General features: G+C 41.8%; 1 protein-coding gene across 11 annotated transcripts in view; it reads right to left on the bottom strand.

The window, feature by feature from the left end:
- Positions 1-25,487, bottom strand: part of LOC132882239 (NACHT, LRR and PYD domains-containing protein 12-like) — a 1,431,284-nt gene extending 1,405,797 nt beyond the window's left edge. For 8 of the 11 annotated variants that reach the window (XR_009654134.1, XM_060915509.1, XM_060915503.1 and 5 more), the window contains exons 1-7: positions 25,356-25,487; positions 18,586-18,728; positions 15,452-16,083; positions 13,548-13,601; positions 7,986-9,755; positions 4,120-4,314; positions 1,918-2,091 (exon numbers count right to left, since the gene is read on the bottom strand). Coding sequence is in view for 10 of the 11 variants with exons in the window: in XM_060915509.1 (XP_060771492.1) it covers positions 1,918-2,091; positions 4,120-4,314; positions 7,986-9,755; positions 13,548-13,601; positions 15,452-15,579 (2,321 nt within the window). In the remaining variant the exon portion in view is untranslated. The other 3 variants (XM_060915505.1, XM_060915504.1, XM_060915506.1) reach the window with 3 other exon arrangements.
- Positions 25,488-26,867: the final 1,380 nt, after the last annotated feature.

The following is a 26,867-nucleotide window of genomic DNA, read 5'->3' as shown; positions in this document are numbered from 1 at the left end:
TGACTTCAGTTCTCCTTTAAGTCTAATTGTTCAAGCATAGCTTTGAAGCGGTTTAAATAAATAAATAAAACCCCACAACTACTGGTCTCCAGCATCTTCCATTGTCTAACTGAGACTCGACTGAGCACACGGAAGGCACCATCTTCTACCTGAACAGGTGACCTAAGGCTCCGTCAAAATAAAAGTTCCAAGCTGAGTGCCAGTAAATCGAAAGCAAAAAATATGAATCTCTAAACCAAAGCAAGTTTAAATTAAAGTTTGGCTCCTACAATGAGTGTGGAAAATTAACTTTATTATTCAGAACGTCACGAGGATTTAATATCACCTGTTCATTAGAATAAACACCGCGAGGTGGCCTAGTGGTTAGCGTGTCTGCCTCTCGACTGGGAGATTGTGAGCTGTATTCGCGATCGAGTCATACCAAAGACCATCATAAAAATAGCACCGACTGCCATCTGGTGAGGCACGCTGCAATACAGATACGACTGACCAAGAAACAATTCGAGAAACGCTGTCGAATTGGCTGAGAATCACCTACATCAACGTCATGCTCAATTAGGTGTGTACGAGTTGGAACATCACTAAATAAACACAAATATTCCCTAATAAGAGCAGACAATTGAGCAGAACGCCCCGGGGACAGATGCCCAAGTACAGTCTCAAGGCTAGACAATGTTTGAGTTCCTGAGCCTACCCCGCAACCGACTCTCATCAGGTGCAGTCACACCATCATCATCCAGCACAGCCAGACTGCTAGACACATACCCTCGGCTCACTTGTGACTTGGACTTTAATGACACGGTTAATTAGAATCAATGACAATACTGAGAGTTATATTGATTTCTCTCATCTGTTGTGTGGGATATTAAACCATCAGCTTCAAATTCAAATAAGCTAATATATATTTGAAGCTGAACAGAGAACAGCAGAGTGACCATGAACTTTAATCCGCGAGAGAGAATCTCAGATGGGTCTCTACTAGACTTATAGTGCACGACACAGGGGCAATAAACTCGTTTCTCCGGCGTCTACAGCGTGCATTTATAAAACACTATAGATTTATATTATTGTTGAATCAAGGAACTAAAAGTCTGAATCACGGTGAAAAACAAGCACCATCATGGATTCAAACAAAGATGGGCTAATGTCAAACTTAAAGCGTTCATTCTGAGGAGAATAAACATTCGTGTCTTTTCTAAACCACATTACTGACTGATAATTTATTACCAATTAAAACATTCCTGAATTATAAAACTGAGTGTAAAATATTTACATCTCGGGTTCATCAGGTTCGACAGATTTAGGGAGTCAAATTTACAGTAAATAGAAAATGTACATCAGAGGGACATGAAGACAGAGAGCCAGATGTGCTGAGCTTTTTCACTTCCCATGAAATTAGTAATAATTTATATCTGCTAGTGGCTATATTTATTACTGTATTAGATTATTTGAATTATTCAAAAATCAGCAGAAAGACGGTTACTATGGTCGGCTCCATTTAATTTTTTTTATTTAAAAGCCTATTTTTTCCTTCAATTCTTTGGCATTAACGTCTCATTTTAGTTTTCAAATTTTGTATTCCCGAGATCATTTCCACCATGTCACTGCTGCTCACACAGAGGGCAGTTAGTTTGAGTCTCAGGTGCAGTTTGTGGGATTCGTTACAGTGTTGTAGTAAATTTCACAGTGAGTTCAGACACATCGCAGTCGGATCAAGTCCCGTTTTGTGCTGCAGCTTCTCACATACGTCCATCTGACCCAAAGACTCTGTGACAAATCATCAGTGTGCAGTGAACAGAAACAATCTTCCTCCTCAGGACACTGATGATGAAGCTAAAACCTCTGCTTCAGTCTCACTATTAGAGAATGGGTCTTACTGAGGAGCAGGTCATGTGACTCTCAGAGAGATGATCTTACCCCAGTGTCTCCAGTTTACAGTGAGGATTCTCCAGTCCAGCACAGAGACGCTTCACTCCTGAGTCTCCCAGATTATTATCGGACAGATCCAGGTCTCTCAGGTGTGAGGGGTTTGATCTCAGAGCTGAACTCAGAGCAGCACAGCCTTCATCTGAGACACCACACTGCCACAACCTGCAGAGACACAATGACACACACTTCATCAACAGATTTAATACTGACTTTAAAGATGATGTGTCTGATGATGGACTGTCTCCCTTCTCTTGTCCAATCACAAGATATTATTAACTCTGACCAATTATTAAAGCTATTTTTGATTATTCTTGACATCGAGTCTACAAGAGGTGTAAAGGTTTTACTGGTTTAAGGAAAAGAGAAAAAAGAAACCTGACTCATCTGTGTTTAACAGGGTTTTCATTAGTAACCGATTGCCGATCGAAATCATCGCTTGTAATGACGTCTGAATCGGTTGTTTTTTGGCCAAATGCAATTTTCCCGTAATTGTTCAAACTTTCTCGTTGGACTTACTTGATAAGGAACGCTGTTACTTGTGCGCCGTTTGGTTGCTGAGGCTGTGTACATGTGACTAGATAAAAGGTGGGAACCGATTGGCTAATCCTTCTTATATCGTCCAATCATTTCGCGCGTATTAAATTATAGCATATCAGACGGTTCCCACATGGTAAGATGGCGACCCTATCCTGTATGGTATAGCATGATGGCGACCGCGAAAAAATGAAAGCGAACGCTGTTCAATTTCGGCTTCGCAGAAAAAAAACAACAACTGGTAAGTCTCGCGGAAAATGCGCAGCAGTGTTCTCCACGGGCGCTTTTAAAGTGGCGCACCGCCACGTTATAATTCTGGCCCGCCACCCTTCCCTTGGCCAAAAAACCCCAAAACCCCCCCCCGTGACTTCATCAGTATTCACCAAATAAATCGTAAAGTATAAATTTGAAACTATTTAACACGCAGAAGACCATTAAACGAATGCATACGGGGCGACCTGAAGTGGCCAAAATAACGAGCCAGCAGCTAAATAACACTGCGCGTGTTTGTAGCATTGTTGTGCAACGGGTACGCTTATCTATAGTCTTTTCTGACCCTACACCGTTACAGTAATCATAGAACAGCGCGCACACACACACACACACACGCTAGTTAAGTTCAGGTCTTTTATTTTGCGTATCTGTGATTGTGTAGGCGAGAGCTGCATTTTCCCGCTACTTCAGTGTTTGTTTACTGCAGGACTTCTGGGCTCCTGGGTCAAAGGACCCGAACTACGGAGGCCGGGTGGCTTTGTAGTGCCAGTCTCGGGCACGCGCACCAGCTGGTGCATGGATTGGAGTGCTTTCACCCAATTAACATTAATTATGTGTATTGTAAAAAATATATGCATTTATTGTAATTGGGTATTTTGTTTATGCATGGGAGTTCATTTATTTTTCTCACACAGAAAAAATATAATTAATTCAGGGACGCGCAACAGGTGCATCAGTCTCAACTGAAATGTCAAATGAGTCTCACATTGACAATAAAGATGATACGTATAGTAAGAATGCGTTAATTTTCTGTAAAATGATTTTAACAATGATTTAGCATTTCCTATCCATTTATTGGCCAGTTTCACTGTCAAAAAAGCCCAAAGTCCATCAGCTTCAGGGGGATTTTGTCCCCCTGGCCCCCCACTGGGGCCCCGCCCCCTCCTTTTATTTTTGAAAAGTGGAGAACCCTGCCCAGTTTACATTTTAAAAAAGTTATTGCTATTTTGCATGTTTGTCGTTATACATTCGATTTCTTTATTCTGCAAGCGTTGGTGTTGTTCTGATTTCCCAAATCTTGATTGGGTTTTGTGGCATACGAACTGTAATCGCCATGAGACCCAGGAATGACTTGAATTTCTATTTCAGATGGACCATGGAGAGCTAACGACTGGCTGTTAGAAATTGCAAAATTCGTTTTCGGCTCTGGGCTCCGCCCCCCCTGGTCCTCCCACCAGGGCAACATTTCATCTGTTTTCCATACTAATGAAAACCCTGCTTTAACTGTATTTTTATCCCCACGTATCAAATTCTCAGTGTGTTTAATTAGTGCTTTAATGCAGAAGTGAGGAGTTTAATGAGGAATATATTTGTTCTGCATGTTGGACTGTTACAGTCAAATTCAACTGAAAATCAATAATGTACACAAAGAGATGATCTTACCACAGGATCTCCACTTTACAGTGAGGATTCTCCAGTCCAGCGCAGAGACGCTTCACTCCTGAGTCTCCTAGTTTATTCTCAGACAGATTCAGTCTCCTCACAGTCAGATGCAGTTCTCTCAGATTGGAGGTTTCTGAGTTGAGCGCTGAGACCAGAGCTTTAGCGCTGCTCCCTTCAATTCCATCACAACTGATACTGAAGGAAATAAAATAAAACATAATAAACTCACCCAAATGATCAAAGTCAGGTTGAGATGAAGCAGGCAGAGTTAGAGGCAGAGTCATATTTATCTGAACAGCTCGGACATTGGATTTGTTCTCTAATTAGTGAGCTACTGAAATGATCACCAGCCCCGTGCTGAAGGGGTTTTATGGAGCGACTCATGATGAGCTCGTTGGATAACAGTGTGTGTGTGTTGCCAGGTGCTCCTTATTTGTTCCTGGTGCCAGTGATGTACAGACTGGACATGTTCTTCCCCTTACACTCTGTGTGTTGTGTCTCCCTGTCTGACTTTCCCTGTGTGTGGGGGGTAAAGACCTCTCCCAGAAAAGGACACTGCAGTTTGAGACAGAGCTTTTTGTTTCAGAGACAAATAAACACACCAAAGAGCGACAGCATAAAAAAGAATAAAAGCTGTGAGAAGGTCAACACAACAAAAAAGTTACAATTTATAAATGCTGTCAGGACATTACAACAACAGAATAATTAGTGCGGAATAAATTTACATTAGGCCAAGCAAAAAATAAAAAATAATAAATTGTGTTTTCTGTCACAGAGGCAGCGCGGTGGTGTAGTGGTTAGCGCTGTCGCCTCACAGCAAGAAGGTCCGGGTTCGAGCCCCGTGGCCGGCGAGGGCCTTTCTGTGTGGAGTTTGCATGTTCTCCCCGTGTCCGCGTGGGTTTCCTCCGGGTGCTCCGGTTTCCCCCACAGTCCAAAGACATGCAGGTTAGGTTAACTGGTGACTCTAAATTGAGTGTAGGTGTGAATGTGAGTGTGAATGGTTGTGTGTCTCTGTGTGTCGCCCTGTGATGACCTGGCGACTTGTCCAGGGTGAACCCCGCGTCTCGCCCGTAGTCAGCTGGGATAGGCTCCAGCCCGCCCGCGACCCTGTACAGGATGAGCGGTTACGGAAAATGGATGGATGGATAATGGAATGGTTTTCTGTCACAACCTCAAAAAATTCAGGGTACGATGGTCAGATTTTTTTCCTTTTCTTTCAGAATCGTATTAAATTGGTACGTACAAACAATTTGGTGACTAAATATCAAACTGAGTTATGATAGAAATTTATTATAATTATATGCAAGATTGCAGGATTTCACGGAAATAAAATTAATACTTTTTGAGGTGTTTTTCTTCTTTGTTCATCCACCACCGCCTAATGTTTAATCCCACAAACGCAACGTCAACACTTCACAATGTTCTGCTTTATCAGTTCCACAATGAATGCATGAGCATGAAGATGTGTTGATAACAGTAGCTGCCGTAAGACAGATTGGAGTTGACAGATTGTGGGCTGTCGTAAAGTTGTTGTCGTAACTTAAGCATGCGCGAGTAAAGCGACACTGGCTGTTAACTGATTGTACATTTTAATGTCGGTTTCGGGTCTCGTTTTAAAATGACATGGAAGAGATTCATTTTAATATTCATTAAAATAACGTTTTTGTCACATCCGCCCCCAGCCACGAACTATCACTGGCGCCCACGTGCAGTCGCACTCTCAACGAGCAGCGCATGACTCAAGGACCAATTACAGGCTGAACACAAACAGACTTCGTGACGTCACTGCTCAGTGCACTCATGTCTGACCTTCTCGAGCCGTTCTTTGTGTTATTACTCCGGTTTTTGTCTCGGCCTCGACTCACCTGTCTGTAGATCACATGACCTTTGCTCGTCTTCCGATTTTGATTCTTCCCAATGTTTTGGAATTGTATACCTGCTTATTGTTTTTAGAATAAACACACTCTTCCAGCGATGGCATCCGTCTACCGCCACTTACACGACAGTTTTACTGAATCAATGCTCAAACCTTTCCAGCAGATCTTCAAGTGGGATGTCTGCACTGACCTGAGCACCTTTTTCAGTGGCGCTATAATTGCAGGCGGACACGAATGCTGATGTGTGATTCTGACTGGGATTGTGTGTGGAGGGATGAGTGTGGGATAGTTTTATATTGGCTGTGACTGGTTTTCATGCATGTGAAGTGAACGTTAAATATCGCATGTGTTTGCGTTACGTTTGTCACCATTTTGTCGCCAATTGGTTTCCCGCGAGAATCACGTTGAATTCCCGCGTGTTATCGCTGTCGTCACGTGGTACATCAAATATGGCTGCGCCCGTAGCCGCGATTGTTTCTGAGCAGCGGTAAACGGTTTCCATCATTTGAAATGCTTGATACTTTAAAAAAAAAAAAAGACTGCTTGTATTTTTCCAACACTTCAGAAATGTTCAGGGTTGGACGGGCGACCGGAAACAAACTTTTTTTTGATCGACCTTGTGACGTTTTAAAAATAAATAAGAATAGTGCTTCTAATAAGCGCTCTGTGAAAGGCTGTTTTCACCACCTGAATAAAACCTTTTATTAGACAGACACGAGTGTTTTACTGGGAAACACGCCACTCGTATTTTTCATATGAAACCCATCCTGGAGCTGAGGGACACATACAGAGGATATTACACGGTGGCACAAAGACATGAAGTTTATCTTCGAGCGGTGAATGTATAGATCACGAGGGAGCGAAGTGAACAAGTCAAATATTTTTCAACACGAGAAGATAAACTTCAGATCTTCAAGCCGACGTGTGATTTTCTTTTTATTATATCGACACGTTCACAAACAAAAAGTCCCCAAATTTATCAAAACAACTCACTGATTTCCTCACGAGTGACAGATAGAGATTTACGTCTCGGTTCTGGTTCTCCATGTCCCGGATGGAGCTCGGATGAAAAACACGAGCGGTGGATTTCCCAGTAAAACACTCGTGTCTGCGTCATATTTCCCGATATTTCACCCCGATGACGTCACTCCCAGCGTTTCCCCGCTGATTAGACGCGCGTTGTCAAAATGGCGAACCGGTTCAAAATTAAAACCCTTTTGATTAACTTGTGTATTTTTTTGTGGATGTGTCCATATAATATAAAGAACATTACACGCTCACTTCGCTCACTCGTGATATGTACAGTCACCACTCGAAGATAAATTTCAGATCTTCGTGCCACCGTGTAATATCCTCTATTTATCAGGTCATTAATAACAGTAAAGTTTTGTGGAATTATAATTTTGTATGACTGCAAACTCCACATGGCTCTACAGGCCCAGCGTCTGTGTAATTACATTTCAGCTACAACACAAATTTAATGTGGAGGGATGTGAACAAAAAACCCTCACACTGCACTCAGTGAAGGTTTTACACAGAAAAAACCCTCAATGTTTACGGGACATCGGAGCCTGCAATAGCGGTGTAGTTTGTAAATATTGTAAATAAACTGTCAGTATAAAGTTCTGTTTGATTATTTGTTCAGTTTTGGAAATGTGGTGTTTGTGAGTCTCGTTAGCTGGCTGTCACTTCCATCTTCAGCTCACAGCTTCCACACTTCTTGGGACAAAATGGCAGAATGTGAGACGTAAACATTTTTCTCCTGAAATGACATCAACTGGTTTCGACTTCTTTAATAGCTGAACTTCAGTTTTATTCAATTCTACATGCAGCTGTTTTCCCCTCATTTATCTACTGATCTATTTGTATTAACACACTCTGGATCACCTGAAACTCAAAACATCCCAAAGTGCGTTTCTGTCAAAGTGCTTTCAGTTTCTCTCTTTCTAACAGTGGAACAGTAGAACAGTTCTATTCAGCTTTACTTACACGGCTTTCCTGGATGCTGCAATCACAGGCATCACCTTCACAAGAACCCGATCTGTTATCTTCTCTGGACTGATATATTTACTCAGATCAAACTCCTCCAGCTCCTGTGCTGAAGTCAGTAACACAAACACCAGAGCAGACCACTGTGAAGGAGAGAGTTCACTTCGTTTCCCAGATTTCAGGTAGCGTTGGATTTCCTCCACGAGAGAATCATCACCCAGTTCATTCAGACAGTGGAACAGATTGATGGATTTTTCTGCAGGAAGATCATCTCTACTGATCTTCTCCTTAATGTACCGAACTGTTTCCTCTTTGCTCTGGGAGCTACTTCCTGTCTGTGTTACTAAGGCATGTAAGAGTTTCTGATTGGACTCCAGTGAGAGACCCAGAAGAAAGCGGAGGAACAGATCCAGATGTCCAGTCTCAGATTCTAACGTCTGATCTACAGCCCTCCTGTGTACATCTGAAATTGTCTCAAAGGACCGACTCTGATGAAGAACATTTCTCTTCTCCTTCATGAAGGTCAGATGCACATACAGAGCTGCGAGATGCTCCTGAATGCTCAGATGAACAAAGCAGTACACTTTACTCTGGTGAAGCCCAGGCTCCTCTCTGAAGATCTGCGTACACACACCTGAGTACACTGCTGCTTCTGTCACATCAATGCCACACCCTCGCAGGTCTTCCTCATAGAAGATCAGGTTGCCCTTCTTCAGCTGCTCAAAAGCCAGCTGTCCCAGTTTGAGCAGCATGTCTTCATCACTCTCCTGCTTCTTTGAGTATTTTTCTCTGATGACGTTTGTCTGAATGATGAGGAAGTGTGTGTACATTTGAGTCAGAGTCTTGGGGATCTCTCCACTCTCTGCTTCACCCAACATTCTCTCGAGAACAGCGGCTGAAATCCAGCAGAAGACTGGGATGTGACACATGATGTACAGGCTTCTTAATGACTTCAGGTGTGTGATGATGTTCTCGGCCAGGCTCTGATCACTGACCCTCTTCCTGAAGTACTCCTCCTTCTGGGGGTCATTGAACCCTCGTACCTCTGTGACTCGATGGACGTACTCAGAGGGGATTTGATCAGCTGCTGCTGGTCGGGAGGTGATCCAGACGAGAGCAGAGGGAAGCAGATTCCCTTTGATCAGGTTTATCAGCAGCACATGCGCTGATGCTGATTCAGTTACATCACACACTCTCACTGTGTTCCGGAAATCCAGAGGGAAACGACACTCGTCCAATCCATCAAAAATGAACAGAACCTTTTCCAACCTGGACATTTCTGTTTCTCTGGTTTCCTTAAAGCAGACATGAAGGAGCTCCAGCAGACTCAGGTTTTGGTCCTTCATCAGATTCAGCTCTCTGAAAGGAAGTGGAAATATGAGGGGGACGTCCTGATTTGCTTTCCCTTCAGCCCAGTCCACAATGAACTTCTGCACAGAGACTGTTTTTCCGATACCAGCCACGCCCTTTGTCACTACAGTTCTGATGGGTTCGTCTTCTTCAGATAAGGGCTTAAAGATGTCGCTGCATTTGATTGGTGTTTCCTCTGTTGTTTTTCTCCTGGACGCTGCCTCGAGCCGTCTCACCTCATGTTCTTTATTGACGTCTCCACTGTCTCCCTCTGTGATGTAGAGCTCGGTGTAGATCTCATTCAGGAGCGCTCGCGTTTCCGGCTTTATCATCACTCCATTTAAACACTGAAACTTCTTCATCAGATTTAATCTGAACTTTTTCTGGAATTCATTTACAGCAGGAGATTCTGGGGCGTGTCTGTGTGACGGGGTGAAATAAGAAGACGTGGTGAGACCTGGGCTCCAATTATTACAGTTTAACATCACAGTTTTTTCTGACTGGTTCCCACAGATAACCGTTCTTTAGGATGCTAACACTATGGATTTACCGGATTTGATTGTATCTTTTCCACTGAGCTCTATATAAAACCTGGAGAGCTCAGAGCCTATTCCCCGCTGGAGAGACGAGTGAAGCCGTCTGGCCGCCATATTACCACTCCCATCGCGTGTCTTTGGCTTGTGTGTTAAACCGTGGTATCTCATCAAATTTGCCCCAAGAAAAGTATCTCCTGACTCCGCCCCCTTTCATTACCTCCTCTTATTTTCTCAACTTGACCCCCATTCCTTACATATCTTTATCACACCCCGCTTCACTGTTAGTTTTTTTTTCCTTTTTCCAGTTCAGTCTCTGATCATTTTTTTTCATGGCTCTTTTTTACTACTAGAGTGGCAGCTACAATTATCAACAGTCCATAATTATCGACACCTTTTCAGATTTACCAATTTAAAAACAATCGTACAAAGCTGAGTTTCAGTTACAGCAGTTATTATTGGTTAATCAATCAACCGGAAGACCCCACCCCCACCCTTTGATCTTGTCGTCTGATGAGACAGCTCGTTACCTGAGACGGAATTTCTTTTAGCACTATCAGCAGTTTGAGGAAAACCCGGACGTTATCATCGCAGGTAAGCATGGTGGAAAGATCATGGACATGTTTTTACTGATCAAATTCACCGATATTTCATGATCTCCTCGTCGAAACCTACTTTATTTCTTACTCTTTCATTTACAGGCGCCATTTTGTATCTAAACGTGCGTTTGAGAAGTCACGTGAGGTGTCGATAATAGTGATCACTTTCACCGGTGTCCACCATTATCGACACCCTGTGGGATTAAGGGACATTTACGACTGTTATGGATCGATCTCTGTGTGTAACATTGTTGAAGTAGATGAAGTGGTTTAAAAAAATAAAAGTGCTGTGATTTATATATTTTTTCTGATTCAGAACAGAATGGAATGTTTATAGAGTATTTGGGATCCGATTGCAATAAATAGAATTAGACCACAATATCAGTGGACATTTTATATTTTGGTTTGAGGAATGACATGCGACCTTTGACCTGGATTTTCATGTGGTTACAATGTCGACTGCCTGTTGACATTTATTGGTAAACGACAAAACTAGAAATTAATACAAACAACAACGAATGATTAACAAAACATGAACTACAAAAATACTTCGAAAGTGGAACAAAAAGATTTCCTGACGCAGGTTAAACATTCAGTTGATTTGTTTACAAACATTTAGAATTACTTCCTCATTTATGTAAACACCAACATCCATATATTTATATAAAAGATTTTATATTTAGTACAAGTCTATGTAAAACAATTTTTAAATTAAAGCTATGTCTTGTTAACTTAATAGTATGTACGATTTTTTAAATAAAATCATCTGAATGTCAATAATTGTGGACAAAGGTGTCGATAATTGTGGAACGGTGTCACGTGATCTGATACGCTAAATAATCAGGAATCAACTCATTTTTCCCCAGTGGAAGTTTGAGTAATTATTCATGCACAATTTACAGATTGAAAGTCTTTCCCACTTTTGCAACGACCAAAAGATCGTTAAGGTGTCGATAATTGTAGCCGCCGCTCTATAATTATTTTTACGGAGATTATTTCAGTTCCCGTCGCTTTCTCCTTCATACATTCCTTCTTCCTTTTTTATATTTTATAGACAGACAGAGGCTTTGATCTAGTCAGGAACATTTGCATCGATAATCTGACAGTGTGTTCATCCCAGAGATCAATGTCAGATTTTCAACAAAAACAGAGGAGTTTTTTTCTCTTCCTATAGGGGGTCCACGCAAACGGCGCTGTGCACACACGTGTAAAATGATCACACGCTAGCTATCGATACTCACAGGTGAAATGTCCGTCCACAACCTTTGACCTGACGATTTGTACAGTTCGCTGCTGCACATGTAGGCATTTTTCTTCTCATTTCTCTCACCGACTACATAAATAACTCGTCCAATTTTGTGGAGCTTCCAGTCGTCTAAATCAGTGGTTTTCAAAGTGGGGGCCGCCAGGGGGCGCTAGGGGGGCCTCAGAAAGTTGGAGGGACAATAACAAAAAAAATTGTGAAAAAGAATATATACTTTTTGAAAATAATTATTAAATATATTGTAATTGGTTTTTTAATCATTATTATAAAATATAATTATTAATAATAATACATCATATCAAAACGTTGTTTGCCATACTCATCTCTCCGATTGCCTGTGACGTTGCGGTTTGCGCCATTTATCAAGCTGCTTTGCTCCTCAAGCTAGCGTATTGCTAGCGCAAAATGGACAGGTTTTTGAAGAAGAGACTGAAGGAACAAACCAACAGCCCTGCTGTGGAGGACACTGCTGCGAAAAAAACTAATTAGTCCTGGTCAACTAAAATCCAAAAATATGAGGCAGCATACATTAAGTATGGCTTTACAGCCATACAGAAAAATGGCCATGATTGCCCGAAATGCGTCCTCTGTCTGGAGACCCTGTAAAATGAGTGCTTAAAACCTTCGAAACTTCAACATCACTTGGTACAAAAACATCCGACAGATGCTGAAAAAACAGTAGATTTCTTCAGATGCAAAGAAGAGCATTTGGTCAGGCAATCTGCTGCATTCACCCAGCAAGCTACCGTACTGTCCCCGCGGGCCCTGAAGGCATCATTTTTAGCCTCGTACCACATTGCTCGTGCTAAAAAACCTCACTCAATTGGAGAAGATTTGATTTTACCAGCCACCAAAGACGTCCGAGAATTGCTTGGTGAGGATGCTGCCAAAAAAAAAAAAATCGATGCTGTCCCACTCTCTGATAACACCGTGAGCCGACGGATTGGTGACATGGCTCAAGACGTATCTGCTCAGCTGTTGGAGCAGGTGAGAGCCAGCGAATACTTCGCACTTCAGCTGGATGAGAGCACAGATTTATCCAATGAGGCCCAACTGCTTGTGTACATCAGATTTATTTCACAGGAAAGATTTGTGGAGGAAATACTATTTTGTAAAGCACTTGAAAGAAGAACTACTGGGAAAGACATTTTTCAAGTTTTGGACGATTACATCGAGTCTAACGGATTGGACTGGACCCGTTGTGTGGGGGTGTGTTCGGACGGAGCCGCGGCAATGACCGGGAAGATCAGCGGAGTGACCGCGCTCATTAAGCAGAAGGCCCCGCATGTAGCGGCCACACACTGCACGCTCCATCGCGAGGCACTGGTCGCAAAAAGGATGGATAACGAGTTGAATCAGGTACTACAGGAGGTTATACAGGTTTATTGTTCAGTGCGAAAATATTTGTGTTGAAAACATGTTAGTTCATAATATTCTTATGCTAAACAAATGTAACAATTATTGACTATTGAATAAAAGTAAGAGAAAACATTCTAAAAGTTGATGTTTCTTTACATATTTTGTAGCATTGTCTGTGGGTTTGCAAAGGGGGTCCCCGGCCAGAAGCTAATGCTGTTTGGGGGGCCTTGGCATGGAAAAGTTTGGGAACCCCTGGTCTAAATGACCGTTCCGCTCCGTGATGGGAGTGGTAAGATGGCGGCCAGCTGGCTTCACCCTGACGAGCCGATGAGCTCTCCAGATTTTATATAGAGCTCAGTGATGTTTTCTATAATCTAATCCTGTAGATACTAACAGCAGAGAGGTTTAGAATACCAGAGCGTCAGTGTCACGGTCATGTTGTTGGGTTTGATCTTACCCTGTATCTGTGATGAAGATCTTTTCTCTTCTGTCTCCTGCCTTCTGTAAAACACTGGCAACAAAAATAGCTGTTAAAGACAACAACTTTAATCCCTTTAATACTGGAGTCTCAGATTTATACAGATGAAAATGGAGCAAAGAAAAAAAAAACTGAAATGGGGGGGGGAACGTCCCCTGAAAATATTTTAATAACACGCAAAACCCTGCATTCTAGAGCATTTTAGTACTTATTTTCACTAAAACAAGTTACAACTTTTAAGCCTTTTTCTTTCATGTACATTAATGATTAACATGTCAAAAATATCAAATTTAATTCCCCGAGTTAATGAGTAATTTTCAGGAGTGCATTTAGAAAACGCGGTGATTTTCCTGCTACACAGTTCAGTACTTTGAAAAAAATCAGACAGTTGAAGGTAAACTCAGCAAAATCCCAAAACAGTGCTGTTAAACAGTAAAGGTCTGTTAGAGTTTCTAAAGCTTTCAGGCTTCAATGTTGGGGACACTGAGGTTCGTTTATCAATCTTTTAGTAGAGTTGTGCGTTTGCAGAAGCTAAAGTGAACTAAACATTTCCAATTCAGATTTATGCGAGTTGAAGCCGATTGTTTACATTAGTTCGTACTGTCTGTAAATTTAAACACCAATGAATACCAAATTTCTCATGTAAATCAGGGGCGTAGGGTGTGTGTGTGTGTGTGTGTGTGTGTGTGTGTGAGACACACTGACTGGCAGCCTGAGTGCATTATGTAACAAAAAATTATTCCCATTGCTAGTTTTAGGTAGTTTAGAAACTGTCCCTTCCATTATTGCTGTTTCTTCCACGTTTTCTTGATGTTGTGTTCTAGAAACGGCACTAAAACTTAGCTTCGAAACCACAAAATGCAACTCTGATGGGAAAAAATATATATATAATAAATTGCTTACCTCTCTTCACGTCAAAAGGAGGAGGAAAATTTTGCTTGTTTTGACATGGCAAATTATTGACACGAGAAAATACTCGTAATTCGCAGCTAAAAAGACTGCAGCTACACTGGCAGCTTGAACATGCTTTCTAGTGCGATTGTGTTGCGCTTGCGCAGAACGGTGTCAGTCCTGCGCGCCTTAGCACGTGCACCTGAAGGCACGCCTAACGAGCTCTGGCACGCGTGCCATTAACAAAGAACACCTGTCTTTAAATCAATGAACTGTGTTTGGGCTAGTTAAGGACTGCACCCACGCAAGGACGATGCAAAGTATTACACCGCGTCTAGGAACACGAAAAATCTGAAAAATAAATTTCTCCATTTGGAAAACCGGAGATTTTCAAGAGTTTTGTCAAATATCCGGATTTCTGGGTCATTCGCGGAAAAAATCTGGAGGAAAATCTAAAAATCCGGAATTCCGGGAAAATCCGGAACACTTTCATGACTAGATTTAGTCCCAATTTTACTGCAATAAATGGAGCAAGTGAATAATTATTTAGAGAACACAACGCTAAATACATCAACATTGTGAATCTGGAGAAAAATCTGTCCCTGTTTTAATTTTAGGCTTCTAATTTTTTCTTCTTCTTCCGACAGTCCCCTCCAAAAGTACTGGAACAGCAAGGCCAGCTCTTGTGTTTTTGCTTTACACTGAAGACATTTGGGTTTGAGATCCAAAGATGAATGAGATAAGAGATCAGAATTTCAGCTGGTTCAGTTCTTTTTGCTTATATTACCATTTCTGGCTTTAGCATTCAAAACATTAGCCATAAGACATTTTCACCTGAATAAATGTTTACACTATTTCCTCTAAAGCATTTACTGAAAGCATTGTAGCATCACTAAAGACCAAGGAACTCTAATAAACATCAAAACAGCTGCTAATGACAGTGGAGCACATCCATTACTGTGACTTTAACTCCGAGAATTATGGGATGTTACCTGTGTCCAGGTGACGGGTTTCCAGTTTTAAAGCTTAAAGGATGATCCATAGACCAATCGCTCTTCATGGAGACACAGCTGGGTTCTGGTGAGTCTGATCTCTTCATCTGGACTTCACTGTACAGCATTATAGACACGCCATTAAATAAACCATTTACACTTTTTGAATGATTTGTTATTTTGACTTAATTTGACCAACAGTGAACAGTGGAATGAGTCTTTATTGTTTATTTAAGTGATTTTGTTCACCATTACTCTGACTTTTATTGCCACATCCAGATGAATTTACTTCCTGATGATGTACGTGACACTGTGAAACACTGAACTGCACAGTTATTGATATTAATTACTCTAAAATGTTTACTGAAAGTACTGTAGCAGGATTATGGCTTAATTAAAGTAGAACAAACTGATAAATATCAAAATTCTGCTAATGATCTGAACTGGATAAAGGAATGTGTAACACGGCCTTTCACTCTGCAGTGACTTTAACTCTGAGAATTATGGGATGTTACCTGTGTCCAGGTGACGGGTTTCCAGTTTTAAAGTCCCAGTGAAAATCCATAGACCAATCGCTCTTCATGGAGACACAGCTGGGTTCTGGTGAGTCTGATCTCTTCATCTGGACTTTACTGTACAGCATTATAGAGTGGACATGAGACAGTTTTTCTTACGCAGAATTCCGACACAAAATACTGGCGAGATGAATTTGTATCATATCGTATTTCACCATATTTCTGTTCAATATTCATTATGACCTCCACCTCTTCTTACACACTCGGCAGCAGCAGCAGAGGGAGTAGCATATGTGACGACACTAATTTGGGATTTAAATCATTTAAAGCACAATTTGCCATCAAACAATCTTTCTACATTAAAGGGGACCGGTACAGCATTTAAACATGATCGATATCGATAGTACAAGCTCAAATTATAATAACACACACACAAGTGCAGCCACCTGATTAGCCATCATAAGTAGCTTTAAGTGCTTAAAGGTCCAAAACACGTCAAGTTTTATTGCACATGGGCAACCAATATGACGTCAAGTCGCTGATGGCCAGGTAGCGGAAGTTAAGTGCAGGCGATGTAAACATACTTGTGAGCCTGGATTTAGTCAGATGAAAAAGAGTCATCTTCAAGTCAGTATGGACAGCGGTATGGACGAGCCTATTTATTTATTTATTGCACGTGTTAATGCAGATATAGACATGCAGTGTGCCACAATAGTGTATATGGTCTAAATATAGGCTTGTGACAGCTCGAAGCTGAGTGAGAGTTTATAGCAGGTGAAGCGTGGAGCACCGCACAATTCAATTTGTCTCTTTATTTACAGAAGATAGATGGGTTTTTAATTTGCTTGAAAAATAAAAATCACGTGGGATTATTTACTAACACATTTTACACTCATCTGGAGCTCTGCTTTTAGGCAGCGCCAAAATATATACATTCTCTTTGAACGTCTGTACTATTCCAGCTCATCGGCTTGCACGGCCTGAACCCCTTTTCCGTAGACGGTGATGGAATATTGTTGGCACAGCATCGAGTTTGAGTCGAACATGACCTGCGTAGCCCAAGAGCTCGGCCTGGAGATTCCTTTCAAAGCAATCGGACTCAAGATCGTCCTCACAAACAGAATTTCTGCCAAAGAAGAGTTTCTAAAGTGTGACCTGTTCCCAAGTTGTGTAGCCACTGTTTAGCAAGTCGTTTACGTCACTCGGTTGTCAGCAATGGAACACAGAAAAAACACTTTCCCGTATTATCACGGTGATTATTTTTGCAACCTCAGGTTTTGCACCCTGCTATTTTTCAACAAGGTTTTGTTCATCCGGCGACATCGCGGTGTCGGGAGCAGCGAGCCAATCAAGATACAGGAAACCTATCGATGATTCTACGGCATGTTGACCTCTGACACCGCCCACAAAATGGAAATATGGTTGCGCCCTTAAGTGAGCATGAATAAAAAAAGAATTTTAAAGCACTGATTTATGCAACACAGTGTGACAGTACAGCGCAGTCAAAATGCATTCATGCAAAATATGTAATATTTCTCTCCTCTGTTTATTTTTCGCCGTGGGTTCCCTCTGTAAAGGAAATTTACTTTCAAATAATCTTTCTCCATCTCATCAGTCTGGTTCTGTGAAGCCTGTTTTGGGATACGACTCGTATCGTGGCTTTAGTGTATCGTCTCATACCTACTCTTTACTGTTTAACTGCTTTATTATTTTATAAGAACATCATTTTACTGACAGTGAACAGAATCTGAATGTTTAAAGTGGTGACTGAGAACTTTTCATTCGGAGGATAAATTTGTGTTCAGTTATTCTTCTCATATCTACTCACTCCATATTTCAGATATACATGTTATTTCCCAGCTGGGAGGTCCGTATCATGAAATACTGTGACCAAGGTCTTAAAAGTACTGAGCGAGGCCCTCTGGGCGGAGGTCAGTATTCAGGGCCGAGGTCACGGTATTTCACCACACGGACCGACCTTAAGCTGGTAAATAATATATTTATTTTTTTCTGTACCAAATTCTAACAGAAAACGAGAGCGCCCGAAAGGGGAAACCGTGCCAAGGCGAGCCGCCATTTTGAATCCTCATTCACGGCTGTAATGCAAATGGCTTCCTCCTCAGTATACAAGTGCACTTCCATGGCAGGAGAAAAAAAAAAATACATTTTGCCGCCTATGTAGTCCCCCATTTATACAAATAGGAGTCATTCAGGATTCAGCCATGTTTTTGTTCGGCGTTAGCAAGTTAGAGGTTTTTAGCTTTCTCCTGAAATGTTTTCTTTTATTTCTTCTTCCTCAGGGGAGTAAAACTCGCTTTCACTGTGAACACTGTCGTTATCGCTATCCATGCTGTAAAATTCATGCTATTCTCCTGAGAAATGCTGCCAAAAATTAAGATTTTTGATAATCTTATAAATAAATCATAAAAAAAGAGAAATGTTGACAAAAAAAATGCTACTATGTTTTTTGTTGTTGTGAACGAACGAGTCGCCAGAGGTCCGTAACCGGGGTCCGTACCGTAGGATATGGACCCGCTCGCCAGCCAATCAGAGCGAAGGATTTGGACCGCGAAAAAAATAAGAACAGTTAATGACAAATATTAGAACATGGCAGTTTACCGTTTTTCTGAGGGTGGGGTCACATTATCTGTGTCCAGATCCCGGCTCTCCATTTTTGAATATTAGTGTATGGACACACAGCTCATGGACTCACTGCTGATTCCTGAAGACGCGGATCTCTTCTGCTGGAAGGAATTTCACTCCTAGAAAAGACAAAAACAAACATGCAGTTACAGACGTCCCAAGTCTCCCACAAGTTCCAGGAGTTTCCCACATATTGATAGCGGCTCCCTGATGCCCGCAAATTACATACAATCTCACGGAATCTACAGCAAGCGAGCAAGCTTCATCCCGAACCTATCGATCAGTCGGTCAGTGCACAGAGCATGAAGAAGAGCAGCAGCTGCTCCAGCCATTTTCTGGAAACCAGGAAATTCATACATGGTACAAATCATTGTTTTGTTTTTAAACTGATTTGGTGTTCGACTTTCACAGTTATAATAAAGCAGCGTCTCTTTGTAATTATCACCTTTGTAAGCGCACTTGCTAGGCACAAGGCTAAATAATGGCAATAAATGACTTTCACTTTACAGTGCTGGAGCGGCAGGAGCAGGTGTCGCGCAACAGGCAGGAGTTTGTGAGGATTCACCTCCAAAACAAAGTCACTCATAAAACTACAACCTTTTCTGGTTCAAACAGAAACAATTTAGACCACGTACACCCTTTCTATTTTGTGCTATAACGTTAAGTGGTGTGTGTGTGCGCGTGTGTGTGTGTGTGTACGTAATTACAGTTATTTTTTATTTATTTTTTTCCTAAAATCATTGCATCTCTGCAACCATAAAAGATTTTTTCCAAAATTCCAGAACCTATGATCTTCTTGCGGTGTCCCTTTACAGAGAGCTGATTTTAAGGTGAACTGAACCTGTTTGAAATTTGAAGGTAAAGTCCCTACAGTAATCACGAAATTGGCGCGAAGGAAAAGGCCATTGCGAGATTAATTTATAAATCACTCTGTGATAAACTTCCCTGTGTATTTCTGAATCTTGTCGTTACCTTTTTGTCCACTGAAACACGTGTGATGTTATATTACATCTAAAAACATGATTTCAGTATCAAATGAATGGACACGCCGTCCGGTTCTCTCTCTCGACTCATCGTTTTTTTCTGTATTTATAGGATGTGAAAGAGATTCTCCCACAACATGAGCAAAATTTACGCTGTTCAATTACTGCTGTATCTTCAGGTACTATTAACACATCATATCCATCTTTCGTCAAATACGTGATTTTCCGATGTGAAAATCAGCACTCTCCAGTCACAAGACAAAGCAATTCTACAGAGATGCGAGAGCATTCTACGTCAGAAGGTTTCAAAAAATAAAGGAAAAATTCCCAGCGAGAGATCAAATCTTGACGAATCTGTCAGTGGTCAATCCTGAGAACCATGCTGTGAAACCAGAGCAGATTTTGACTTTGGCAGAGAGATTCCCAAATGTAATGAAGGCCAATGCCAGAGAACAAGTCCATTTAGAAGTCCTGGATTATGTCTCATCTAACCTGGAAGCACTGGTGCCAAATTATAAGAATTTCCCAGTTGATGAGTTCTGGGGGAAGCTGTCCAAAGTCACATCTGTGAGCTCAGGGCAGGTGAGGGTCAGGGAGCTCTGTCAGCTGATGAAGCTGCTGTTGGTGCTGCCAAATTCTAACTGTGATGTGGAAAGGGCTTTCAGCATGGCGCGTCACATCAAGACCGAATTTAGGAGTCAGACGTCTCACCAAACACTTGTGAATCTGACGTCTCGTAAGATTAACGAGTTTATTGACACAGTGTTACGAGGCGGAGGTGTCTGGAAAACTGCTCAAATCTGCAAAGCAAGCAGCCTCGGAATACAATGAAAGCTTGCAGAAGGAACAGGCAGAGAACAGAGGAAAGGAAAGAGCCAGGGCAGGAATTTCACGAGGGCCACGGCCCTCGTGCCCTCTCAATTTGGCCTTGTGCCCTTGGAAAGAAATATCTGCCGTAAGGCCACAGTGGCCTTGATGCCCTGCGGTTTTGTAGTCTGCCTCGTGACTGCCAATAGGCTTTAACATCACCTGCGTCTACTGAGAAAAAAATACGTCTTTTGATGACATTCTGGATTCTTATTGGGCAACTCATCAGTGGTGGATCGGACTCGAGCCAGGCATGAACCGCTCCGACGTGCTATAGAGGGATAGTACTGACATCACCTGAAACCGGAAGTAAACAGACCCTGCGCCATATTGGAAGACCAACAAACTCGTGATTAGGGGGAAATAACGGCAGCGGTATGTGAACCCACGAGAATAAAGTGGAGTGGCAAACGACTTAAACAAATCTGAGCTGTTTTATTTATGATTTATTGGCCCAACAGTAGACTTGAAAGAAACCTGTGTGAGACTTGGCAAAAAACTGTGGATATAATGGATAAGTCTGTGCATGATCTGTGGACACTTTGAGGGAAGCAAACGCAAGAAATTCAGATTTAAAACATGCTAAATTGGCCCCAAGTTGATAACTGTATGAGGAGCAAGCCTCCCAGACTTCTACAATTTATTAATAATAATAATAATAATAATAATAATAAAGGATGGTTTGGGGCTTGCTCTCCCTCCTATTATATAAATAAAGCATAGTTGTTGTGTCAGCATATATCATAAATACATATGTATAATTTGGATAAATTAACCTAAATTATGGATACCTGAATAGTAACAAAAAGTATTAATTTTTCAACTGAAGATATTAAAAGATAAATATCAACAAGATTACCTTGGCCATAACTATGTGTAAGTTATTCTTACACATCAATCACAGCCATTTTCTCCACATACCGTGCCCTTTCTGCAGCTGGTAATGTACTCGCATAACCCAAATTATCAGCCATCGTGTCACTTCACTCTCGCTCGTAGTTTGTTTTATATTGTGAGTGAGTATGTATGTATGTATGTATGTATGTATGTATGTATGTACTTGAGGTCTTCCAATATGGCGCCCTAACAAAATCTCACGGTACGGTGACGTCACGTGATACCCCTCTATAATGACACCAATCTATCACCAGCCAACCAGGAGACTTAATCAAACACATCCCCCGCCCACTTGTGTCCGCGTCTGAGACGTTGAATTTTTACAGAAGGAGGGAAGAAGTTGACTGAGGTAAGACTGTGTGATAAATTAACGAACGAATAAGAGAGGAATTTCAACATATAGGGCTTAAGTTTGTTACCGTTAAATAAGCATTGCTTGTACAGTAGCGTTATGTCGTTACAACGTTGACCCACTTTTAACGTGCCGAGTACCGACTGTAGCCGCTAACAAATGCTAATTAGCTTGCTGTCAAAAGTGCAAAGACCTTAAATTGCTCTGTGTAAATTAGAAAATGGCGCAACTTCCCCTGGAGCCGTCAACGGACAAGCACAGACTTGTCTTGAGTTTTGAGCCAATCACAGCAGGGCAGCACTGTGGCCTGAGGTAAAACAGGATAGTTTTAGTTTGTTTAAATTACAAAAATGAGTAACCCAATGACTGTCTCATATACTCTTCATATACTCACACTGTTTAAGTAATGCAATAAAACTCATCTTTAAAAGTGGAATTTACTCAAACTGTTTGCATAGAATGAACTTTGGGGTTAACAGTGTAATAGTGTTGCAGTGTTGTGCAAATTTGCAATTTAATATTTCAGATCTTGAGACATGAAAGTGCTATTTAAAAAAATAAAAGGTCAGAAATGTTTTCTTTGTCGTCTATTTAGTTCATTTTATTTCCTCAATAATTTTCCTTGATTGAGAAATGGGTCTGGGCTCTTATGGGTTAATCAGTAGCCTGCATGCTAGTATATGTTCCATTTACAGTCAAACATTTTGATGAACTCCAGGCTCAATTTTCTCATCTCATTATCTGTAGCCGCTTTATCCTTCTACAGGGTCGCAGGCGAGCTGGAGCCCATCCCAGCTGACTACGGGCGAAAGGCGGGGTACACCCTGGACAAGTCGCCAGGTCATCACAGGGCTGACACATAGACACAGACAACCATTCACACTCACATTCACACCTACGGTCAATTTAGAGTCACCAGTTAACCTAACCTGCATGTCTTTGGACTGTGGGGGAAACCGGAGCACCCGGAGGAAACCCACGCGGACACGGGGAGAACATGCAAACTCCACACAGAAAGGCCCTCGCCGGCCCCGGGGCTCGAACCCAGGACCTTCTTGCTGTGAGGCGACAGCGCTAACCACTACACCACCGTGCCGCCCCCAGCTCAATTTTGATGAATTAAAAATCTGCGTAGTAGTACAGTCTGAAGATGCTCTTGCACATTCGGTGTCAATTGAACAAAAATTATGGGAGGATAAAGGTTTAATAAGTTTTACAATTTTTGAAGTGGGTGATGGATTGATAAGTTTAGATGTGTTCAATATAGACCCCGAAGCCGCCGCCAGGCGCCGTTAAAACCGCCATTTAGAATTTGAGCCGCCGCCAGCCAATAATTTTGGAAGCCAATTTGAGCCGCTATCTAATAAAATTTGGCTGAGCCACTAAGAATTGTGTACATCAAATAATGTGTTTATCCACATCATGAGCTACAAGAAAAGTGACACAAACATGATCAACTGTACACACTAGTAGTAACACAATAGAGACGTATAGGCATACACTGTAGAGATTTAGAACTGATATCACAGCACAGAGAGCCACCACAAGCTTGCCGTTGTGAGTGACTACCTGTCTGGCTTCCCGCCCCTCACACCGTTACCACGATACACTGGGGAACCTGGGAACCCACCCAGAGCATCAATCGACTCCGATATCGACGAGATGGCTGCATTCTTTGCCGCTGCTGAGGGAAAGTGTAAAGGTATTTTTTTGTTTGCACGTCCAGGTTTTTCCGGGATTGTCCCGGTTTTTTTGTGGAAAATGGAAAATGTCCAGGAAAATGGAATAACCTTTCCGGGACACGTTTTGTCCTGGTTTTTTACTTCCTCACATTATCCCCCATTGAAATAAACACAAATCATTAATGTTTCTCGCAGCCACTTAACATATTAATAGTTTTCACGTAAGCGGGCATATTGTAGGCAGCTACTTGTGTGGCCTCACCGAATGTTTGCGCACGCAGCCAGTCGCCGTTGCTAGGTGATTGTGGTCAAAACAACGGTGGCCGCGCGAAATCAAAGATACTGGAATACCGTAATACCAAACAATAGGTGAGAGTTCCCTTGGTCGGTGCGCGAGTAGGCTGGCTGTCTACTTCCTATGTTCTGATTCTGATAAAGGCTGGTTCTAAAGCCTGGGCCAATTTCATCAATAAATGAATCATTAAATAAATCATTAAATATATCAAAAAAGAATGCCTGAACACTGGCGTGAGAAATGAATAAATCAGTTGTCCCAATAACATAGCACCTCTCTCTTGTGATTAAAACAAAGGATTAGGGCTATTTGGTATGATACGGTAGTCTAACTTTTAAAGTTCAGTTCTCCAGAGAAAAGGCTAAAACAACAACGAAGCAGACTGAGAGAAATTATATTGATTATATTTGTATTATTTTGATTTGGAAACGGAATGGGAGGAGAGACAGACGATGAGGGAGTCGGACAGAATGAAGTAGAAGATCCGGTACCTGTCAAAAAGAAAAAAAAATATTGTTAAAAAAAATATTGGCGTCCAAATAAGATCATTCCTATATGAAATTATTTTTTGTAATAATATTTGTGGTAGTGCCCATTTAAGGGTTAAGAAGACAAAATGAATTTTAACTAAACGCCTAACTGCACCAGTTGAACTGTTTTATTTTTAAACGTGAACATTCACATAAGGCATAAGGCCTCGTAGATGTGCGTGTCCGCAGCCCTCAACCCCCGCGCTCGTACGTGCGCGCAGGCGCGGCCGCCGACCGATGTGTCCCGGTTTTTTACAACTCAGATGTGGCAACCCTATTCACATACTTCGAGATTGATAAAAAAAAGTACTCCACCACTCTACTTTCATCATAGTAAGATAGCTGCCAGTCCTTCACTGGTCATTGCTAGTGAGAGTAGATAGCTAGATGCCTTCCTCGAACAATCCAGATTAGTTTATTATTAGCATTGAACTACAATCTTGCTAGATTTATATTTACAATGAAGTAAGAGACCAGGGGACCTGTGGTAATTTGCTATTTATTCCCCCCATTTGTTTGATCCGTTCGCCCGGATATATGCCACACAGTGACGTCCAGTATCAGCCATTTGTAGCCATAAACATTTTGGTGGCTGCAGCAGCCATTAAGGTTTTGGCTGAGTCAGCTAGCCAGCCAATAATTTCATCAGCCAGCCATTATCCTGAAAACAAACGGCTTCGGGGTCTAGTTCAATATTTTCTTATCTTCAAACATAATATTGTAGATGTTTCTTTACCTGCCTGATAGTTTCGACTGAGACTCCAATCTTCCTCAGAAGAGTCATTAGTCCTTAAATTAAATTCATTATAGACATGAACTTAAAATCATTGTTTTATTTTATGGCCCCGGCGCCCTCAAAAAATTGACAGCACAAAAGGCCACGTGGCCCCGCCCCTAAAATGACGCAATCCCAGGCCTGGAAAGAGCCCTTTAGGCCGACATGTACAATTACATTCATTGTCATTCAAACTCTCTGAGTGTTTAATAGATGAGAAATGGAAGAGAGAAACTCGAATATAGAACACACAGCCGATAAACAGCAGCTTTACAGGGAAGAGGATTTCAGTTCCGCAGTTTTACTGCTGTTTTTACACGAGCTCAGTCAAACACAACCACATTTCTCTCCAACACAGCACTTACTTTTACTCAGCACTCCATGCTGGGGGACATTAATGTCCCCGTTTCCGCCTGCTGTTGCAGCTTTTTCTTTATTTTTCCAGCAGCAACAAAATGGCGTCGAGGCTGAAAGAGAAACACTTTCACTTCTGGAAAACAACAACAACTTCTTCTGGGTTGAATAATGGCGGTTGGCAGCCAGCTTAAAGGTGCATTACCGCCACCTACTGGACTGGAGTGCGGAACAGAAGATTGGCAGGAAAATAAATCTCTCTCTCTCTCTCATTATCCAGGCATGAAAACGGGCCAGGGATGAAAAACATAGACATCCTATTACGTAGGCGGAGCATCCAGTGTAAATTCTAAAAGCGCTGACGAGACGCGGGCCGCCGTCTTGGAGTGGTGATCCGCTGCACTCAGTGTAATGCGCTGGCAGCGCTGGCTCGCTTTTTTTTTTTGTCATACACAGCAACACACACACACACACACACACACACACACACACACATCATTAACCTTATCATTTTAATGGCTAAATATCACATACACAGAGGTAAATTCCTGGGCAGCAAGCCATCATTCTGTGCCTTTCAGAATGAAATGAGCCAATATGTGTATTCTATACTGTTCCCCCAGTTTGAAAGCTAATAGGACTATCAGTGCTTGCACTGAACTCTGTATATATTTTTAACTTGCCTGTAAATCTGTAAGCCCCTGATAGCAATAGCAATTACCATTTTATTAATGTGCTTATTTGTAATTACTAGTAATGACATTGACAGATCTTTTTTGTTACTGTGTAATGTACTGCCAATTCATTATTCATTCATTCATTATCTCTAGCCGCTTTATCCTTCTACAGGGTCGCAGGCAAGCTGGAGCCCATCCCAGCTGACTACGGGCGAAAGGCGGGGTTCACCCTGGACAAGTCGCCAGGTCATCACAGGGCTGACACATAGACACAGACAACCATTCACACTCACATTCACACCTACGCTCAATTTAGAGTCACTAGTTAACCTAACCTGCATGTCTTTGGACTGTGGGGGAAACCGGAGCACCCGGAGGAAACCCACGCGGACACGGGGAGAACATGCAAACTCCACACAGAAAGGCCCTCGCCGGCCCCGGGGCTCGAACCCAGGACCTTCTTGATGTGAGGCGACAGCGCTAACCACTACACCACCGTGCCGCAGTACTGCCAATTGATTTTTCTTTAATAATAATAATAAAAAAAAATTTTGTCATACATGTAGCTATGATAAAGGATAGCGGCGGGGTTATTATTCATAGTTGGCTTCACGTTAATAGAATATCCTGATATTAAGTGAACAGACGTCAGAGATTGTTTAAGTTGAGGAAACGGCAGAGGCGATTCTAGGGTCTGGTGGGGCCCCAAGCAGAAATCCCCCCATCCCACCCCACCCCACACCACACAACAGAAATTCACTCGGACAAACTCTTTATTTTAATAAAACATCAACAAATTCTAAGCAATATAGTTTTTTTATTTCACAAGTTACAAATTGTGAAGTT

This window comes from Neoarius graeffei, chromosome 2 (genome assembly GCF_027579695.1).
Source record: "Neoarius graeffei isolate fNeoGra1 chromosome 2, fNeoGra1.pri, whole genome shotgun sequence".
In the NCBI taxonomy this organism is placed as follows: Eukaryota; Metazoa; Chordata; class Actinopteri; order Siluriformes; family Ariidae; genus Neoarius; species Neoarius graeffei.
The sequence above is the reverse complement of the archived record's forward strand: the minus strand, read 5'-3'. Positions and strand labels throughout refer to the sequence as shown.